Here is a 17,849-nt window from a genome sequence, read left to right as displayed (position 1 = left end):
CGGCGTCGGTCTGATTCGCGTAATTGTACGGACAAACAAACGGGTGAAAAAACTTTTATTCATCCGTGTCACGTAGAGTCGTTGCGTACGTATACATATATACACAAATACCCGAATGTGGATACAAACCGTTGTGGTCGTAACGGTTGGTGGGTAAATTTGTGACTCTAATCAGCTGTCCGGGTACTGCGAGTGGGTAATTACTGAACTGGCCACACAACACGCGACGCGGTATCAAATGTAACCCTAGGCTTCCGTACGTCTACGCGGACGCGTCGAAGCTGAAATCGAAAATCGGACGAAATTCCGTTCGACTTTTCACGCGAAACGGGCAAACCATAACGATTCGATCGGCCGCGGACGAATTCGAATTCGAAATCGTCGACATCCTCCTCGAGTCGAAGTTCGACTCCCTCGATATTTCTCAACCCACCCCCCACCCCGCGTGTGTACACGTCAACTTTTGGAACTAGTGGTCCGGAGCAGCCTCTTCAGATCGACGTTCAGCCCTCGAGACAGTGACGTAACGGCATCGCGAGCTCGAGCTTTTCCTCTCGTTGCCGCTGCCGCTGCTGCTGCTGCTGCTGCTCCTGTGCCGGCTGAGGTGATGTTTTAGAGACAAGTTAAATATAGACGAGTTGTCGAGTGGGGTGAGACTCGCTCCCGTACAAAACCGAGGCAAATGAAATTACATCGAAACTCTAGAAGAGCCGTACCCACCGAACTCCGTCAGATACCAGCTCTTCGCGAATAATTTTCAAGCCTCGTGTACCGCGTTGGACGAATATTTATTCTCGTGGAAACGTACGTTATATTTAGCTCGGGAGAGTGACGAAATCGAACGAAAATTCATCAATCTATTCCCACCGATGCCTTCACCCGTCTAATATCGCGTCTCTGTACGGAGCCGAACCTGATCACCCCTATACAGCTACACGTGGTGGAATTTACTTTGCGACCTGCTCTTCACTCGGTCTTAAGTTTGGCCCAGGCAATCGCAACCTTCGAAACCCTCCCACCGAACTCTCCGATTAAAACAACTTCCCTGGAAGCCAACCTTGATAGTCTGGTCTTCGAGACCTAGTTTTAGATATCCGGTGCTCGCTCTATTATAGTTCGAGGAGATCGAATTATCGCGCCTCGAATCAATATTCGAAACGCACGGCGGGGGATGAAGCGATAAATGCCAAGAGGCGCCAAAAGTCTGGCGATGAGGGGAAAAGAGTATACCAACAACCCTTAACCGTATGATTGATCGAAGTTTGCGTCCGGGTAGACTGGGATGAAAAAAAAAGCGCGGGTAATTCGGATGAGAGGCGAACGTGTTCGCCGAAACATAAAGCGCGATGTAGTCGAGTGAATCTGCATTTTCCATTTTCTTCTTCGTCCATCGGAAGCTCTCAGGATATACTGACCTTGAAAGTGTGACGCCGTCAACGCGACGCAGAGCAAAATCCTCCAATCCAATCTCCCCATGTTCACTGGTTATCGTTTGAAAATAAGAATCGTTCGGTTGGTAGTGTAACGAAACAATCTATCACTGGCTTCACTGATTCTTTTATTCGCTTTCCTTCGACTCAAAAAAAAATCGTAGCTGACACTGCGAACACTGTGCGACGACGACGATTCTCGAAAACGAGACGGAGGACTATATAACTTTTTCTAAAAACTTCGAAATAAAATTATTTTCAAGTTTGAATCGACGTCACATTTCGGAGACGGGGGTCACTCGGGGTTCACGGCGTCACGCGGGGGCTGAAAAAAGTTTCGCTTGTTTTTTCTTCTTGTTTTTTTTTTGTTTTTTTTTGGTTTCTTTTCTTTCCTGTACAGCAAGAATAAAGGGAGTGCGTTCCACCGGTTGACTAGCGCGCGGTACACTGCCAGTAAAGAACGAATATCGCGCCCGCGAACTGCACGAGGCTTGCGCGCGCAACTGCCATAGAAATACTCTTCGTCCGTTCTGCGCAACGTACCCCGGAGCTTTTGTACCACCGCAACTCGAGAAAATTCGAGGAAAGTTGCGGTCCGGATACTGAAACTAGTACACCAACCGTCTACGGTAAAAGACGCGAAACGCGTACGAGGATGAATGATACCACCCTAAAAATTTCAAGGGATAATTCAGACTTTCAGAAAGATTTTATTCCTCGAAAGGAGGATCTCGAATCACCATCCCGGATTCGTTTGATGATCGAGCTCTTTCATACATCCCGAGCTTTTTGATACTTCTTTTTTTTCTCTTTTCTTCCTCCCCTTCGAGAATACTCTCGCCCTGAAATCGATGGGGGAGGGTTGATACCGTCGACGGTGAATACGGGGTTGACTGCGAAGGAAATGCAGCGGCGATCGCAGTTTGGCGTCGTAAGCTCTGCGTTTTTCTGCATTCGAGTCGGCGTCAGGTGCGGCGGCAGAACGTCCGTAGCGGTAAAAGTTAACGTAAGGTTGGTTGGTTGGTTGGTTTGCCTGGCGTTTAATTCGCGAGATGCGCGCCAGGCGTAAAATGCACTTTTAATTGCACGTCAAAGTCAAAGGGGTGGCTGCCCTACCCTCCCTCGCACATGTGCGGGTAGCGGCACCCCGGGAGTGCCGCCAAACACCCCTGGGGGTAACCCGGGGTTGCACCGCCACCGTCATCGCCACCGCACTCGTCGTCGTCGTCATCATCATCATCGTCGTCGTCGCTCCAACGTTACGGCGATGCCGAGCTTACTACAGGGCATCTACTTGCGTTAGTTATGCTGCATGAATTATACTCGAGTTAAATCGTGCCATTTTTCTTTGATGTCTATTTCACTCAGCTACTGCTACATAGCTACTGCGGCTACCATTTCACGTGTGCTTTTTACAGCTAGAGGCTTACTATGCATGCGCTGCCTATAGTCCACGCGTTACCTGTTTTCAACTTGCAAAAGAACCCGAGGCTGGTTGGTCGTATCCTACCTCTGTACGGTGTTAGACCGAACCTCTATATATTTTTTTTTTTTTTGTTTCTACCTTTTTTTTTTCTTCAACCGGTAGTTTACACGCGCCATGCTTTAAATATGAATTGAAAAAAAGAATATTTCGACCTTTTTTTTTTTACTTTTTTTTCCCTTCCAACACAGACACAAAGTGTAATTATTGTAAGGGTAGTGAATAACGTTGATAATAATAACAACGGTAATGAGTGGTCGTTCGCCCTGCAGGTTTTCGATCACATTCAACATTCGCGAGTAATATATATGTATACACGTGCGTACGGATATTTTCGCATCTCCTTTCGAAGATGGAGAATAAGCCCCCTTCCGGACGCAACTCGTGCTGCTGCACCTGTGCTAAAAATTCACCAAGCGAAACTCGCCGCGTAGAGAAAAACCCGCGCATGAAATAACGTGCAGGTGAAGAGCACACGTAGCTCAACGTAGATATGAAATATATGCGGGTGAAATAAATTTTGTCCGCACGAACAAAAACTACGTGTTAAGATTATTCGTTTTTTTTTTTTTTTTTAATTCTTTATTTTTTCTCATCATTGTCCCACGCGGGCCGATTGTACCGTAATTCAACCGACGACTGTACAACGAAATTGGACGACGTAAAATGGCAGAAGTTCAATTTTATCATAAGACTCCGCGGAAGTGTAGATTGAGCAATTTCCCTGCGTTGAAATCGAAAGTGGAATATCAATTTACAGACTTCCTATGTAATCCGGTATCCTACGGCAACTCGCGAAAAACAGCTGTTGCGTGGACTCCCTCGAAGTATGTTTTTTTTTTTTTCATACACGAATTCAAGCAAGGTGGCTACTTATATCGAACCGCAAACTCTTCGACCTATATATACTTGTACGGCTATACGTGGAGCAGGAAGCCGATACCTAACTAGATTCCTGTGGTCAGTAACATATTGCAAAGCTATTGTTCGGGGACTTGATTAAAATTGGACGAACGGAATTGTGTCGGGAAAATTTGTACACACGTAATTAACCGGTGTACATACCGCAGTTATTACATATTTAAACTCGCCGTACGATCGAGTCATTCATCGATAGAATTATTATCGATCAATTATTCAAACTTTAAAATCCGTGGGCGTGTAAATTTTGCGCTAATGTCCGATCAATTTATCATCGCACTCGTGCAACGCTTCGGACAACCGCGATGTTAATTGTCGTCGCAGTTTTTTTCATTTTCTTCAACATTATTTTCCTCGCCACTGTTTTCTTACTTTACATAATTCAGCGGTGTACTTGGCATGGATTTTTGTTTGACCACTTCCACAGACAAACTCCACGCGTGGTACGTTGTTTCGAATCGATCGGTTATACGTTAGGGTATAATTTCGGTAATTTGACGGAAATTTGGCGGAAAATGATAACATTTCGAAAACGTGCAAGTTTCGCGTAATCCACACAACGTACCGGATACGTATGTCTACGCAGAGGTTTCGAAAACCCGTACTTTCTCGTAAATTTTATGTTTTACTTTTTCTACGGGCAACCTTCGCGCCCGTCCCCGCCATAATACGCCGCCCGGTTGTGCATCAGATGTTCCCGTTGGCCTACCATGCGTGCAACTATATTGTATATTATTTTTCTTTCGGTCTCGCCCGATGCAGAAGTACAAGGCGAACAGAGCACGCGAATATGATATCTACCGTTCCATCTTCTCACTTTGTACGGCTTGTAAAGAAACAGTCTCTATGCCCGAAGTGTGTATTCGTCGAATATATGCCAGTTTCTATGATATACCGACGGTCTACGATAGGTGTGCATTACATAGTCCGTTACTTTATTCCACTGTCAGTTTGAATTTAGCTGAAAATATCGAAATTATTTCCCGTTTCGTTCGCAGAACTCTCCTCGGTGCGTCGTTTCTACAAAGCACCAAGATCTCGCATTCGTTGTTGTTATATTCCGAGAGGCAAGGACCAGAAGGGCATTTCTAATACGCCCTTACAACGGTGACCATGGATTTCCGTGGGCTACGACTTTCTGGCACTCAGCCCTTGCTGTCGTTGTAATTCCCTACGGTTTTTATGATCGCCGTTCGCCATTCCTATGTATAGGAATTGCATTAACCCGGGTGTTAAGGTACGGACGAGATGGTTGAAAGCTGCAGTAGACGTTTTTTGTTTTTTTTTTTCAGAAAAACCCAGTAATAACTTGTTGTACGGAATACGGTATGAGAAAAATTCCGAATGAGTTCAAACGTATTTTATCTTTATTATTCCAACAACTGACGCAGCGCGCCGGGGTTCTAAAAGAGCGTACAGGGGGTGGCTGTTCGCAGTACGTAATAGCGGTAACAACTTTATTTTCTCTCGCGCAAGGTGTTTCGTGCTCTATTGCGTGTAAATCATTTCACCTGCCTACTACAGCGGCGAAAATTATACAATTACTTGATCACCGCGGTACGCTGGCCGCGAACCAGCTGGCCGGGGGTTGGGAAAAAATTCAGAGCTGAAATATTAGCGCCGGTGAATTATTTCTCGAGAGCTTCTCCCGTCGAGGAATCGAAGTCAGCCGATCGTTCGTTCGCACCGCGAGGAACTACCGGGCGATACGGAATTTTGTATATTTTAGCGACGGTCTTTTATCGGACGAATATATTCACGCGGAAGCGTTCCGAATATAACTATGACGTTAACGGTTAGAACGAGAGCTCCGCTAACTCCGCTCGTACACTTCCTCTTCTATTTCTTGACTTTGACGGTCCGTTTCGTAGCCGACTTTCCGAACGGCTATACCTGGTCGAAATCTTATTTCGTGTTGGATTAAGAGGTGGGAATTTTCAAACATTTATACGGTTCGACCAGCGTGGCCTTCGAATATCTTCGTAGAAGAGCGCCGGATGCTGAAAAGGTAAAACTGGTGGCGAATATTTCATTGGTATATTTCGGTCGGTGCGCTAAGACCGAAGATTCCAGTGCCAAAGCCATCCGAACGCTGGCGTTATTATAGACGGTACGTGTCCGTATGGTTCGTATGCCGTAAATACATTATACTGTAGCTTTTGGGATTGACTTTCCAAATAAATGATCTTTTCTCCCAGGGTTAACGGAACGCGCTTTCCTTCTCTCGAGCCTCTGGCTATCGTGCGATTAGGGCATCAGATCTGATACGAGGGTAATTTCTACACATTGCACGCCACCACTTTACTGCCTCTTCCTCTTGCCGTTTTTCCTCTTACCCCTTCCCCCCCCCCCCCCCCTTTCCCCCGCCGCAGTTCCGTATCCTTCAACCGGTATCTCATCGTGCGGTTTTTATCAAGATCTTCTTTGATCCTCGATCACGTATTTAGCCCGGCGGTATCGACCGTCGTCGATTCCGTATTGAGATCGATGAATTTATTAATGGCATTTGAATAACTGAAGCAACTAACTCACCTTTATTTCTCGCCTCTTTATTCTATTACATTATAATTTTGTTGCTCATGTTAAAAAACATGCAGACTTACGATTGTAAATCTGACCGTGAATTCCACCCGGAGTTTGCGGAGTTAGGATAAGAATTTGAATACTTTTGTTTTTTTTTTCTTTTCATCTCTGATCACAAATCAAGCTTTTACTTCGATCGATAAGACAGAAAGCGGTTGGAAACATCGCGTTCGTACGTGACTACAGCGAGTAAACTTACCCCCAGCGGGTATCCACTCGTCGGTTAAACTCACTCGAGTAATTATCTTCGAACGGTAAAAAAAAAAATTCTGGATTCATCGAGAGTTCGAATTAGTTTTGCGCCAAATAAAACGCATCTTTTTTTATTGTCCGTTAATCTGGTCTTTTACACTCGTTACTTCAATACCGTGTATCCGGAGTAATATGGAAAACTGTTGTAGACGTAAATTGGTCTGTTGAATGCGAATGAATTGGCGATGGCAAGCGCGGGACCAGTGGCTACATCTTCTTCGGCGAACGGGGTGGTCGGTTCTCTACTCCTCGGGGTGGTTGTCGTCGTACTTTTTTCGGTTGTTGTAGTCAGAGGTCGAGGTATCGACGGTTCGGCGGTCGCGGGAACCGGAACCGGAACTTCATTTTGGGGTCCGTAACTGTTCAGAGGAGGCGGTGGACCGTAGTAGGATTTTTGTCGAGCCACCGCAGGATTGAAAGATTGGCCATCGGGTTGCCAACCTCTCGGTTTGTAGGGCGCTCTCTCGGCAAAAGTTAAACCGCTGGCAAGGATCGCGAAAACGAGCACCTGGAAAAATTAGAGGTACTTTTTTTTTAAGGCTTTTATTCGTGATACTCGTTTTATTATCGGTAGAGAATTTTTCACCTTATTCGTCATTATCAGACGACGCCGGGCTCCCGTCGGGTCTGCACTTTGGGATGGAATTTAAAATGACTGTGATGTCTTTCGAAAGTTGTTGTTGGATATATACCGCAACCCCACCCCGATCGGAACCGCGTTCGGAGATTTTGGTCTGTGCATACAAATGGCGATCTACGAACCGATTTCGTTCGGTTGGCCTCAGTATTTCAGTTTCTCTCTCATATTTCGCAATACCCGTACGTCCGAGTCGTTGTTCTCTTACGTTATAGATCGAATCACGCGTTTTATAGGTGCAACAAGGTCAATGCGGTACTGCGACAACGATATTTCAAAGAATACGCAGCGTGATTCTGAATTTAAAATCCTGTTACCGAATATCGGTGAATTTTTTTTTCTTTTTTTTCTCTCAGAGATTATTTTCTCGTAAACTCTGTAATAATTTTCCGAATTCAAATTTTATCACGTTCCATGACGAAACCCGTACGTCCGACAACGTGTCGACATTTATGGGAGCATTATCAAGACTAGAAACATCATCGGCGACGCTCGTCGCATATTAAAAGCCTCCGATATATTGCCAATAATAATTCAAAACTCGGTTACATGTAATTCGTTGACAAATCAATCACAGTCAGTCTTAACGCGGTCCAGTGATATCCTTCGTCGATAAAGGACAAAATCAACCGCTGACGGATGCAGGGAATTGATCTGCAGTGGCGTTGCGAATTTCATCTCAACTCGTCGAGCTTTCCATCGATTTTCCCCTCGAAGAGAATCGCAGCTTTTCCGGAAAGCTCCGGATGGCGATAGATGCTTTATTTCCGAATCAGGGAATCATGGTGTCATGGACCCGAAGACGACGTCGTCTAATCTCGTACACCGTCACATATGGTCGTATATTCGGTTGATTTAAATTTTAGGAACAGTTGGATTGTTTAAGACTTATCATTTTTATAACCAGTTTTTTCGAGCTCTGAAGTCGGTTTGAGATAAAAATTTCAAGCAAAGAATCGCACATCTCATTTATATCTTCTTATCAGAAAGACAATCAAACGATTCAAAATAGAAACAGCAAACAGAATCCTGTCATCTGCATAGTGCGATTAAAAAAAAAAAATTCCGTCTCAGGTAGACCAAAAAGGACCCGGCTGAAGGTATTCTTTCTTACTTTTCTTTCGCTCGATTTCTTCATCGCAACAACAAGTGGTTGTAAGGCTTACGTTGTCAGTCATCAAATTTCTCCAAACGTCCTAAGAATATAGATGAGAAAAAAAGATAGAAAATAAATTAATGACACGACACGTGCTGTTGATTCGTAAAATTGATTCGCCGTAACTCGATAGGCGAGTTGTGGAAACTATTGTGACACACGAGTCACATTTCGTACAAAGTACGTATATTTGTTTAACAATAACTTGAATTATTGCAGGTCTAGAAAAATGACGTCTGATTATTCAAGACAAATTTCCAGCCGGTTACTCGTGAGTAATTAAAGCGTCAGATTTCGTCTCAGAAATTTATTTCTGTACCAACAATCAGGCATACCAGGAAAAATATAGATATCTAATGCAGAACAATCGCTATGATCGTTGGTTGTAAAACAACTCAACAGTTGGATGACTGTGGGGGCAGACAACGTCGAAACAACACACCTGGTGAAATACAAACATTTTTTTAACTAATCAAACCATAAAAGAGGTTTGACGAACCCTCGGTTTGGTTGGAACACACATCAGAAGACAAAAAAAAAAAAGATGTATAATCCTTTTAAGTATGATCAGGTGATGGTGCAATTATCAACACGCAGTATCGTAGAGTTACGGTACCGGTAAGATTTTTTTTCTCTTTTTTTTTTTACTGCTTTTTTGTTTTTTTTTTTACTGTCGGTTGAACTTGCGATACACTAGGTGAAAAAAGTTACGGCATATAACATGCCGAGCGCCATACATAATCTGAGCATAAAACAGGTTTATGTGGATTTAGGAAACGAGTAAATCCCGAACGAGTAAATTCCGTTAATAACCCTGCAGCACGGAGTGTGGTGCCACCTGATCCACATGAAAACCGTTCACTGCCTTTCTGCATTTGTAATTTCACTCAACCGTGCGGCACGAATCTTGCGACGTCGAAATTATTTTCACCGTGAGTGGAAAATTTACGAATGGAAAACTTGTACCAATATTTTCAGCAATTTAAGCGTGACCCTATCTTACAACGATGAAACGTAGCCGATGTTGAGGGATGTTTTTTTTTTACCTGTTCTTCTCTTTTTTTTTTCTTTCTTTAATTGGAAACTTGATTGCATTTAATTAAGCAGAGAAGCGAGGGGTTCGGGAGAAATGCGTTCCAATCGGAGTTTTGGGGTTGATTAATTTTTTTTGGGTATTTTAGCGACGAAACCTGGTCGTCCAACGTGGTCGGCTTTTTTCGTTGGGATAAATTTTAATCTGAATTTGAGAATGGATGAGGTAACTTTAGGTGTGCAATATTTTTCGACCGTGAATCGGGGTGGAGCTGAATGGGACGGAGTTGAAAAGGGTACAAGCAATTCCGAAAGAAATCTGGATAGCCGTGGACAGCGGCGGAATTGGCAAATAGGAATTTGCGACTTATATACGAGGTATATGACTCCGATGCAAATGGGCAAAGTGGTCCTATTTGTTCCTCGCAAAGGTGTCTCGTAGTCGTCGTCGCGTTTCCGTTGTCGTTCGCCACCGAAAAAACCAACCGCTACTCCGCTACCACCGGTGAAACTATGCTCCTACCTTCGGCTGGAAATTTCGTTTCGACTATATCCCACCGAGATGATCCACGCCGGATATTTTTATGGAAATTTTCCGCAGCATCCAATTTCATAGTAATCCACTGAGTCCACCGCAACCCACGGCGCATTCATCCTTTTCACTGTTGGAAAAAAAAAAATGAAAAAAAAACTATATATATGAATGAACAAAAAAAATGAGAAAAAAAACTAACCGGGGGCAAAAAGATCTCAAAAAAAAATTTCACCTCCGCACACTTGTATACCTTATCTTCGTACGCGCTGTATCACGTGCAGCGTTATGTATAAAATACAGACAAGTACACGGTGATCTTGTCCGTAATAAAAAATACGTGTAGTACCGAAGAAAATTACCTTCGTTTCAGAGGAGTTGGGTTTGCTGCAGAGTCAAAAATTTTCTTAAAAGTATACTTGCGCGATGTATAGCGACGTAATTCGTCTATCGATTGCATGGTGGAATTCGATGAAAGAGAAAACTGGGGCCAGAAACCTGGGAGCAGAAGAAAAAACAAATTTCAAATATCGGGGGCTCATTGCACAAAGGTAGAAACTAATTGTAAGGAGGATTTCATACCCAGATTTTGTCGGGTCCGTAACGACACGGAGTAATTCCTATTACGGAAATCCTAGTAACGCTTTCTCGAATCTACCCTGAATCGAGGACCCGCCTCTTCCACGTTTATAACCACGCGCGTATGAATGACGATATCGTTACCTATAGATAACTCCGCGTATATGTATAGCTGCAACTTATCACATATGTCATATGACGCGGCACATATGTATACATCCAATGTATGCATACATACGTATCTATATTTGTAACACACTCGCGTTCGCTCTACGTTATCCCTTGTCCGTGAGGTGAAATTCCGCGGGTAGGTCACACAGCTTAATTAACGCGCATGGTACGGGTACCCGAAGTTATGCGAGAGCGGCCCAAAATACTTGGTGCCTGGATAGAACCCGGCATAACGTACACACATTGCGGACTAGCTATGGGCACGCATACAACGTATTTACATACCTAACCCACGTACGAAAATATTTAACGGCGTGTCGGAAGGTTTTTTAAACAGTTGAAATATTTTCCCACCTACACCGCGCGAATTGAATATCGTTTACCCCGATTGACATTGACTCGAACGAAAGAATTTCGCGTAACATAACATTCCTCCGATTTTGCAAAGTTTGAGGTTCGTCGAATCCCTCTACTGAATCATTCTGAACCTTGGCTGATTTTGACCCGCCGGAGGAAAATAGCTTTTTTCGAATTTCGCAAGAGGATCACAAGAATGTCCGGAGAAGAGATCGATTAGCTAGCTATTGGAGCATCTCAAGCAAGTTCTATCGAGTGGTATTCAACGATCTTGAGTAGCAGCTTGTAATAAGTTTATTACGAAGAGTCGGCGACAAGGACGACGTGCGTCCGGTAAGATTACAGGGTCGAAGGTAACGACGGGATTCCGTATGGTCCGGGTCTAGGGAAGACCTAGGGCACATCCAGTCCCCGAGGTCTGAATCAACCGCGGCTAACTTCCGTTGGATTTAATTACCAAGCCGACGTTACTCCGTCTCGGAGTAACCCGCGGTGTGGGTGTAGGTATGATGCATCGATCGACAAAAACTGGGGATCCGGAACCCGCGCTCCGTAGTTCGATTGAAAATCATCGCGGAAAACGCGTACGGAGAATCCGCGAAGAGCGTCGCTACAGGCTTACAACGAACTTACAAAGTACCCGTGTTGTTGCCGTATAACTCGATAGTTTAATCCGAAACGATAACGAGAGGATATAGGCGCTACGCGCTACGCGGTTGATCCTGAAGAACCAGATTTCTATATCTATACACGTATACGGTGTTACGTTATATCGTATACCAGATGGTTAACTAGCTGGAAGCTTTGTCGAGTTACAAATTTAGTTTCACTTGAATCGAATAAGGTAGTCCCACGACGATGGCAATAAATTTATCCCAGATACTATGGGCAGGAAGGGTGGGGTCCGACCTATGCATTTACACCTAGTGTACCGACGTACTACATCCTATAGGCGGTCGGTTGCGAGGGCATCGATTTCGCGCGTACTATCCAAAGTCGGAATCAGAGGTGGAGAGAACGCGTTTATTTCGCTAGAACCGATTTATTTCGCACACAAATTTACCGAACAACGTAGTTTCTTAAATCGACGTTCATTCAGCGGCGACTTGAACGATGTCTTTCGCGGTCACTAGTGCCGTATTGTTTGTCTGTTTTTACAGCGTCGGAGTATAAATGAAAACACGTCGATCTCTACCGCTGTCAAATCAAACTCTTATAAAGGTTTTTTTTTTTTCTCTTTTTTTTTTCCCTCAAATCACCTGTGCAAACAAGTCTGCCGATATTTGCGAGACTATGTTCCTGTTGGATCATTCAAATCAGAAGAATCATGCAATTCGCCGTTAGGATTCGCAAGCGACGAAACGTGTCTACTGGATATTCGAAATTTAAATCTCGGACCCCGAGTGATATATTTTGAGGTTGTTTCGGGCTACGTTCCGCTACCACATTCATTGGGATGGGTGCTCGAGAGCGCGCGGGGATTCGCGTTTTATCATTCATAGCGTCTATTCTTCTCGGTTGATACTGAGATCCACGTAATTCCGTGATCTCTTGGTAAATAGTAGCGCGATAGCTCGTCATTCTTTCCGTTAATAAAACATTTGAAGGACAGTGGCATCTCTAACCACCTCCCGCACAATTTGCTCACGAGCCATTCGAACATGTTTTGAGATAAAAGCGGGAATAGTAAAAGAACTTCACGTTGCCTAACAAGAGATATATTCGACTCGCGTGTCTCATTTTTCTCTCGCTGATAGTTTCGCCGGGACTCGACACCTGAAACCTACCTGTCTCATTTTTATTAAATGGCTCTGCAGAACGTACAAGTTGACGACGAGTCGTCGCGACCGTTGAAAGAAAAGGAAGTCAGTGCTGATATACCTTCTATAAAAGTGTTGATCACCAAATCGCAAACAACCGACAAAGAACAATTTAGCATTAGAACTTACAAACGGCGATGGCTCGCCGTAGCGATTTTCATTCTTTACGCCGCCCCCAGCACAGCTCAATGGATACAGTACAGTATTATCAGCAACATTACTGCCAGGTCAGTGGTAATCGGATCTACCAATTAAAAGTAACGAGATAAATCAGAGGAAGTGGAACCGATTTGGTCAGCCTGTATCATAATTGTAACACAGGTACTACCACGTGTCGGTGGTTGCTGTAGACTGGACGGCGATCACCTTTATGTTCTTCTACATACCCTTCATTCTTCCTGCCACTTGGCTGATGGATCACGTGGGCTTGAGGTGGACGGCGATATTGGGTAGCGGACTTAGCTGCCTCGGTTCTTGGATAAAAGTTTTTTCGGCGGCCGAGGACAGATATTGGGTGACTTTTATCGGGCAATCGGTCGTAGCGACTACTCAGGTGATTTTGCGATCGATCGAGCGGAGAGAGCTCACTTCGGGACCACCAAATTATCGCATACATTTTACAGGTATTCATACTGAGTGCGCCGGGACGATTGGCGGCTTGTTGGTTCGGCCCTAAGGAAGTTGCGACGGCAACGGCTCTCTGTCTTTTCGGAACTCAGATGGGGGTGGCGGCGGGATTTTTGATATCTCCGATACTGATCGGAAATCACCAGGACCTCGATCTGGTCGGAAGGGATTTCCAGTTCGTTTTCAAGTACATCGCGGCGATCACAACTTTCGCTATGTTTATCGTCATATCGTGTGAGTATACGAATCGGTGGAATATCGTTCAATCCGTGATCAGGGGGTGCACGAGTTAAAACGTCCGCGCATCTTTCGTACTTCCAGTTTTTAAAAATGAACCGAAATCCCCGCCCAGCAAATCGAGGGCCCTGCAAAAATCTCAAAGCAACGATAACAGGGAACCCTTTCTGACGCCGGTGAAAAGACTTTTGACCAACAGGATATACCTAACTTTGTGCAACTCGTACGGTTTCGGCGTTGGAGTCCTCAACGCCGTCGCCACGTTGCTCAATCAAATGATCCTCCAACATTTCAAGGTGAGATGGGAAAACCCCACCAAACGCCAAAATCGAAATCACGACATCTTCGCTTATTTCAGGATGGAGAACAAATCGCGGGTCAAGTTGGCCTCTTACTCACTCTGATGGGAATGATGGGTGCCGTGGTGTCAGGCTTCGTCATCGGAAAGACGCACAAGTTTAAGTGAGGATCGATCCCTTGATTACTCCTCAATTATCGAGGGGATAAACTTCCGGATTTCTGATTTAATATAATCTCCGTTTTTTGACTCAGAGAAACAGCTGTGATAATTTACTTCCTGACATTCGTCGGACAAGTTTTGTTCGCCATGGCTATGATGCAAGAAATACTGTGGATGGTTTACGTGTCGTCGATGTTCCTGGGGTGAGTCTCACAAGCGAAACATCGTCCGAACTCACCTTTCTCATTATTAAAACCTAAATCATCGCAGGTTTTTCCTCGGTAATTACCTCACTTTGGGCTACGAACTTTGCGTGGAATACACCTATCCCGAAGCCGAAATTGTAGCCACTGGGATTCTGAACGTGCTTAATAATCTTTACGGAATTTTCTTTGTCCTGGGATTGGGAAAGGTCATCGATACCTACGGTGATTTTGCCGCCCATGTCGGGCTCTGCTCAGCTCTCTTCGTCGGCTTCGTTATAACTGTTTTCACCAAAGACGAACAAAGACGGCAGACGGTTCTCCGAGAGAACAAGAATACCGAGGCACTCGGTTTGTGAATAGTTGGATAATTTCTTCGAATGAGAAAAAGAAACGTATGCTTCCGAAAAATGGCGGTCGATGCACCGGCGTAGTGCGCTCACGGACGAACGAGTCTCCTCCGTGGTTTTGTGCCGCAACGATCGATGAACCGCACGGTTCACACCGCATGAAAAGAAGTGATAAACGGACTGCGGATCGTTTGAGATCCAGAACTCGATTGACGGTTGAAGTGGTTCCGTGTAATTTTTAAGGAATCAATTAATCTCAGTATGTATATAATAGGTTTAACAATTTTTTTTTTTAGCTAGCGTTTCTTACGAATACAATAACACGATTACGATAAGGATAACGAATATTCGGAGGACGTATTTGACAATTCCCATGCGTATCGTCGGATTCGCAAAACGTCACGCGCCCAACCGGTTGATTGCCTCGATTAATTTCAGTTACTAATATTGACTCGTTCCAAAGTTCTGGACAGCCCTAAAGTAATATTAACATCTCGAACACGCTGTTAATTAAAATATTCATAAGGCCGCTAAGAGGATGGCGCGTTAACCACGTTATGAGCGTCGCATAAGCCGTTAGGGAGGACGGCAAGAAGATTTCGAGAAGACGGTGCGAGTCCAGATATTCCGAAGAAGGTAAATAAAGAGAGACGCTGCTCTCTCCCTTCCCTCCTCGCCCTGGTTATCCTTTTCTCTTTCGTCTCTCCTTTTTCCGGCACCCTCTTTTTCTTCCCTCTGGAGCCCGGCTCCTGCGGGATACAGACCGTATACCGCCGAGGTAGGACACGGCTATAAATGATATTAAAATCCTCCCTGATTACTCTTGTAAAAATATGCAAATCCGGAGGCGAAAAATGTTCCACCCAAAGCCCCCGCGGATGATTCCGGTGTACCGGACAACTCTGAAGAGAGAGGATAGAAGAAGCGAGCGAATATCTCAACTCACTTATATGCAATGTGATTCCATGCCCACATCCCCATATCCGGAATTCCCATTACATACATGAATATACTTATTTCGAAAAAGTCCGTTGTACCTGTGCTGGAATCACAGTTACACAGTTTTGAATAAAAAAACGACATCACCTCGAATGAACAGTTTCATTTATGGTTTCGTACTCGAAACTTGACCTTGAATCGAAAGGCCAGACGTATGTGACTCGAAGTTTTCCAGAAACTGACATTCGCGTCGAGTAAGAGTTATAGAAAAAAAAACAATTTTTCGGTATTTATTCTCATTGATTTTCATCGGCAGAAAATATGGGATCTTTCGACAAAAATAGTCGCGAGTTCCCCTTTAACGTCATAGAAGTGGTACTAACGATTGTCGGAGCGTAGGGCCGAAGGGGGTGAATGGGGGGTTGGCCGCGAGGGGTCGAAAGAGAGAAAGAGAAACGGAGAGGGAGAGAGAGAGAGAAAATGAGCAGGGATAAGCTATAGGTGAAGATTACCTAGTGATTTTAGCCAAGCGTGATTTTGGCTTTTCAAACTTTTAATCGGCTTTATCGTGCTTGAAATGAGTTCCTTCTCAACCTATTCTCTGTGTATGTGTAGGTTGCGGAGAGATAGTTTATTCAACTAATTCCTTCATTTAGGATATTTTATGACTGCCTCTCCTTTTCTTCCCTTGATTTTTTTCTTTCTTCCTTTTTTTTTTTTGGCTACCAAAAAATTGCGCGCTCCAATCTCCTGGGTTACTCGGAAACGTTGCCCAAAATCGAAGAGATCAAATATTCATTGGAGAAAAATTTCTCCGCGTGAAATTCAAGCTCAGTCTCGGTCGTTGGTATCGTGCTCTCTCGTGAGAATGAACGGAATCCAATCCGAACCATTTTCACCTCGGCCACCGAGGATCCCGGGTCTAAGAATTCCTCCAATTTTACTACAGTAGGTCGTCGCCGTTTCAGCGCAGAGGAGATTCTCTTTGAACCCCAGCTACGAGTCGCGCAAGTGACATTCACTCTACTCCTAAGCGCGTCTCTTCCGAAGAGTAACGTATAGGCTTCAAACCGCTTCTTCGTATCAAGTCAGAGTCGAATGAAAGATGAAATTTTTTCAACCTCGTTTTCCGCGTCTTCGTCTTCGGAAAGCATTCGAACGTCCCGAGAACAGATGGACCGTTTGGGAGACTTACGGAGTCCGAAAGCTTAGGATAGGGTATGTCTCATTTTTTTTTTTTTGTTTTGTTTTCTATGCAGCATGTACCTTGTACATGTACATATACAGTAGGTGGACAGCAATTGTTTGGTCTACCCGTTCGCCAAATTTATGACAAGGCGCGCTGTTCTCCCGCGCTTTTACGTTACCGTCCGCCTTCACGTCTGCGAAGTTTCCGTTTTTTAGGAGGGGCATAAATCCACGTGTTCATGAGTGACCCCAGAGGCCACGTACGTCCCGAACCCGGAATATTCCGGCCCCCCCTCCCCCCACGTTTCACGAGGAGTGTCGGATACTTCGTCGCCCGCGAAAGAAACCTTGCCAACTTAATTCTTACGATACTTTTTTTTAACTTTTTTCCTCTCTCCGCTCTCCCGTTCTCTCCTCATCGTGATCGGAGACGACGAGGGATGCGAGCCGAGGGTTTTCTTGCGCATCGATCGTAAATGCGAGAACGAAGGGATGAGGATAGAATAAGAAGAGAAAGCGGAAGGGATTGAGGTCGATGTCGCGGAGTAGCGGCGAGCAACTTTTACGGTTCCTTGGAAATACTTTAATCGTTGAAAATAAGTCTTCGGAGAAGATGGCGGTGTCCCACGTTCTAAAATACCGCGGGTTCCCGGATTTCTGGCGAAGATTCGTCCCAGTTAGCTATCCGTACCACCGCCACCGCCACCACTACCTCCACCACCACCTTCACTACCCGGACGGTTTTACCCGATGCCGAAGAAATAAAAGTCGACGTGAACGGATCAGACTTTTTAAGTGGGCAGAGAAATGGGGGGAAGAGCTATGACGAGGTAGAAAAAGCATGCGGAATCGTCTCCGTAGAAAACCCGAGAAGAAGGACGCTTTTTCCATT

General features: G+C 44.7%; 3 protein-coding genes across 4 annotated transcripts in view; 1 reads left to right on the top strand and 2 right to left on the bottom strand.

Moving 5' to 3' along the window:
• LOC105682979 overlaps nt 1-1,895 on the bottom strand; it is an 86,232-nt gene extending 84,337 nt beyond the window's left edge. The window contains exon 1 of the mRNA XM_012395244.3: nt 1,416-1,895. Within this exon, the coding sequence (XP_012250667.2) occupies nt 1,416-1,476 (61 nt within the window). The 5' untranslated portion in view covers nt 1,477-1,895. The remainder of the gene's footprint in view (nt 1-1,415) is intronic.
• LOC105682970 (feline leukemia virus subgroup C receptor-related protein 2-like) overlaps nt 1-15,171 on the top strand; it is a 61,691-nt gene extending 46,520 nt beyond the window's left edge. For both annotated transcript variants that reach the window (XM_048656864.1, XM_048656865.1), the window contains exons 3-9: nt 12,951-13,180; nt 13,275-13,506; nt 13,577-13,814; nt 13,902-14,113; nt 14,176-14,279; nt 14,370-14,480; nt 14,548-15,171. In XM_048656864.1, the coding sequence (XP_048512821.1) occupies nt 12,951-13,180; nt 13,275-13,506; nt 13,577-13,814; nt 13,902-14,113; nt 14,176-14,279; nt 14,370-14,480; nt 14,548-14,839 (1,419 nt within the window). In that variant the 3' untranslated portion in view covers nt 14,840-15,171. The remainder of the gene's footprint in view (nt 1-12,950; nt 13,181-13,274; nt 13,507-13,576; nt 13,815-13,901; nt 14,114-14,175; nt 14,280-14,369; nt 14,481-14,547) is intronic.
• Nucleotides 6,368-7,414, bottom strand: LOC105682969. The gene is made up of 2 exons (XM_012395233.2): nt 7,256-7,414; nt 6,368-7,177 (listed from the first exon to the last, which is right to left on the bottom strand). Exons 1-2 carry the CDS (start codon nt 7,265-7,267, stop codon nt 6,773-6,775), a joined length of 417 nt encoding a protein of 138 aa, XP_012250656.2. The 5' UTR covers nt 7,268-7,414; the 3' UTR covers nt 6,368-6,772.
• Nucleotides 15,172-17,849: the final 2,678 nt, after the last annotated feature.

Source organism: Athalia rosae, chromosome 6 (assembly GCF_917208135.1).
Source record: "Athalia rosae chromosome 6, iyAthRosa1.1, whole genome shotgun sequence".
Taxonomy (NCBI): Eukaryota; Metazoa; Arthropoda; class Insecta; order Hymenoptera; family Athaliidae; genus Athalia; species Athalia rosae.
Note: the sequence above shows the minus strand (reverse complement) of the source record. Positions and strands in the feature narration are given on the sequence as shown.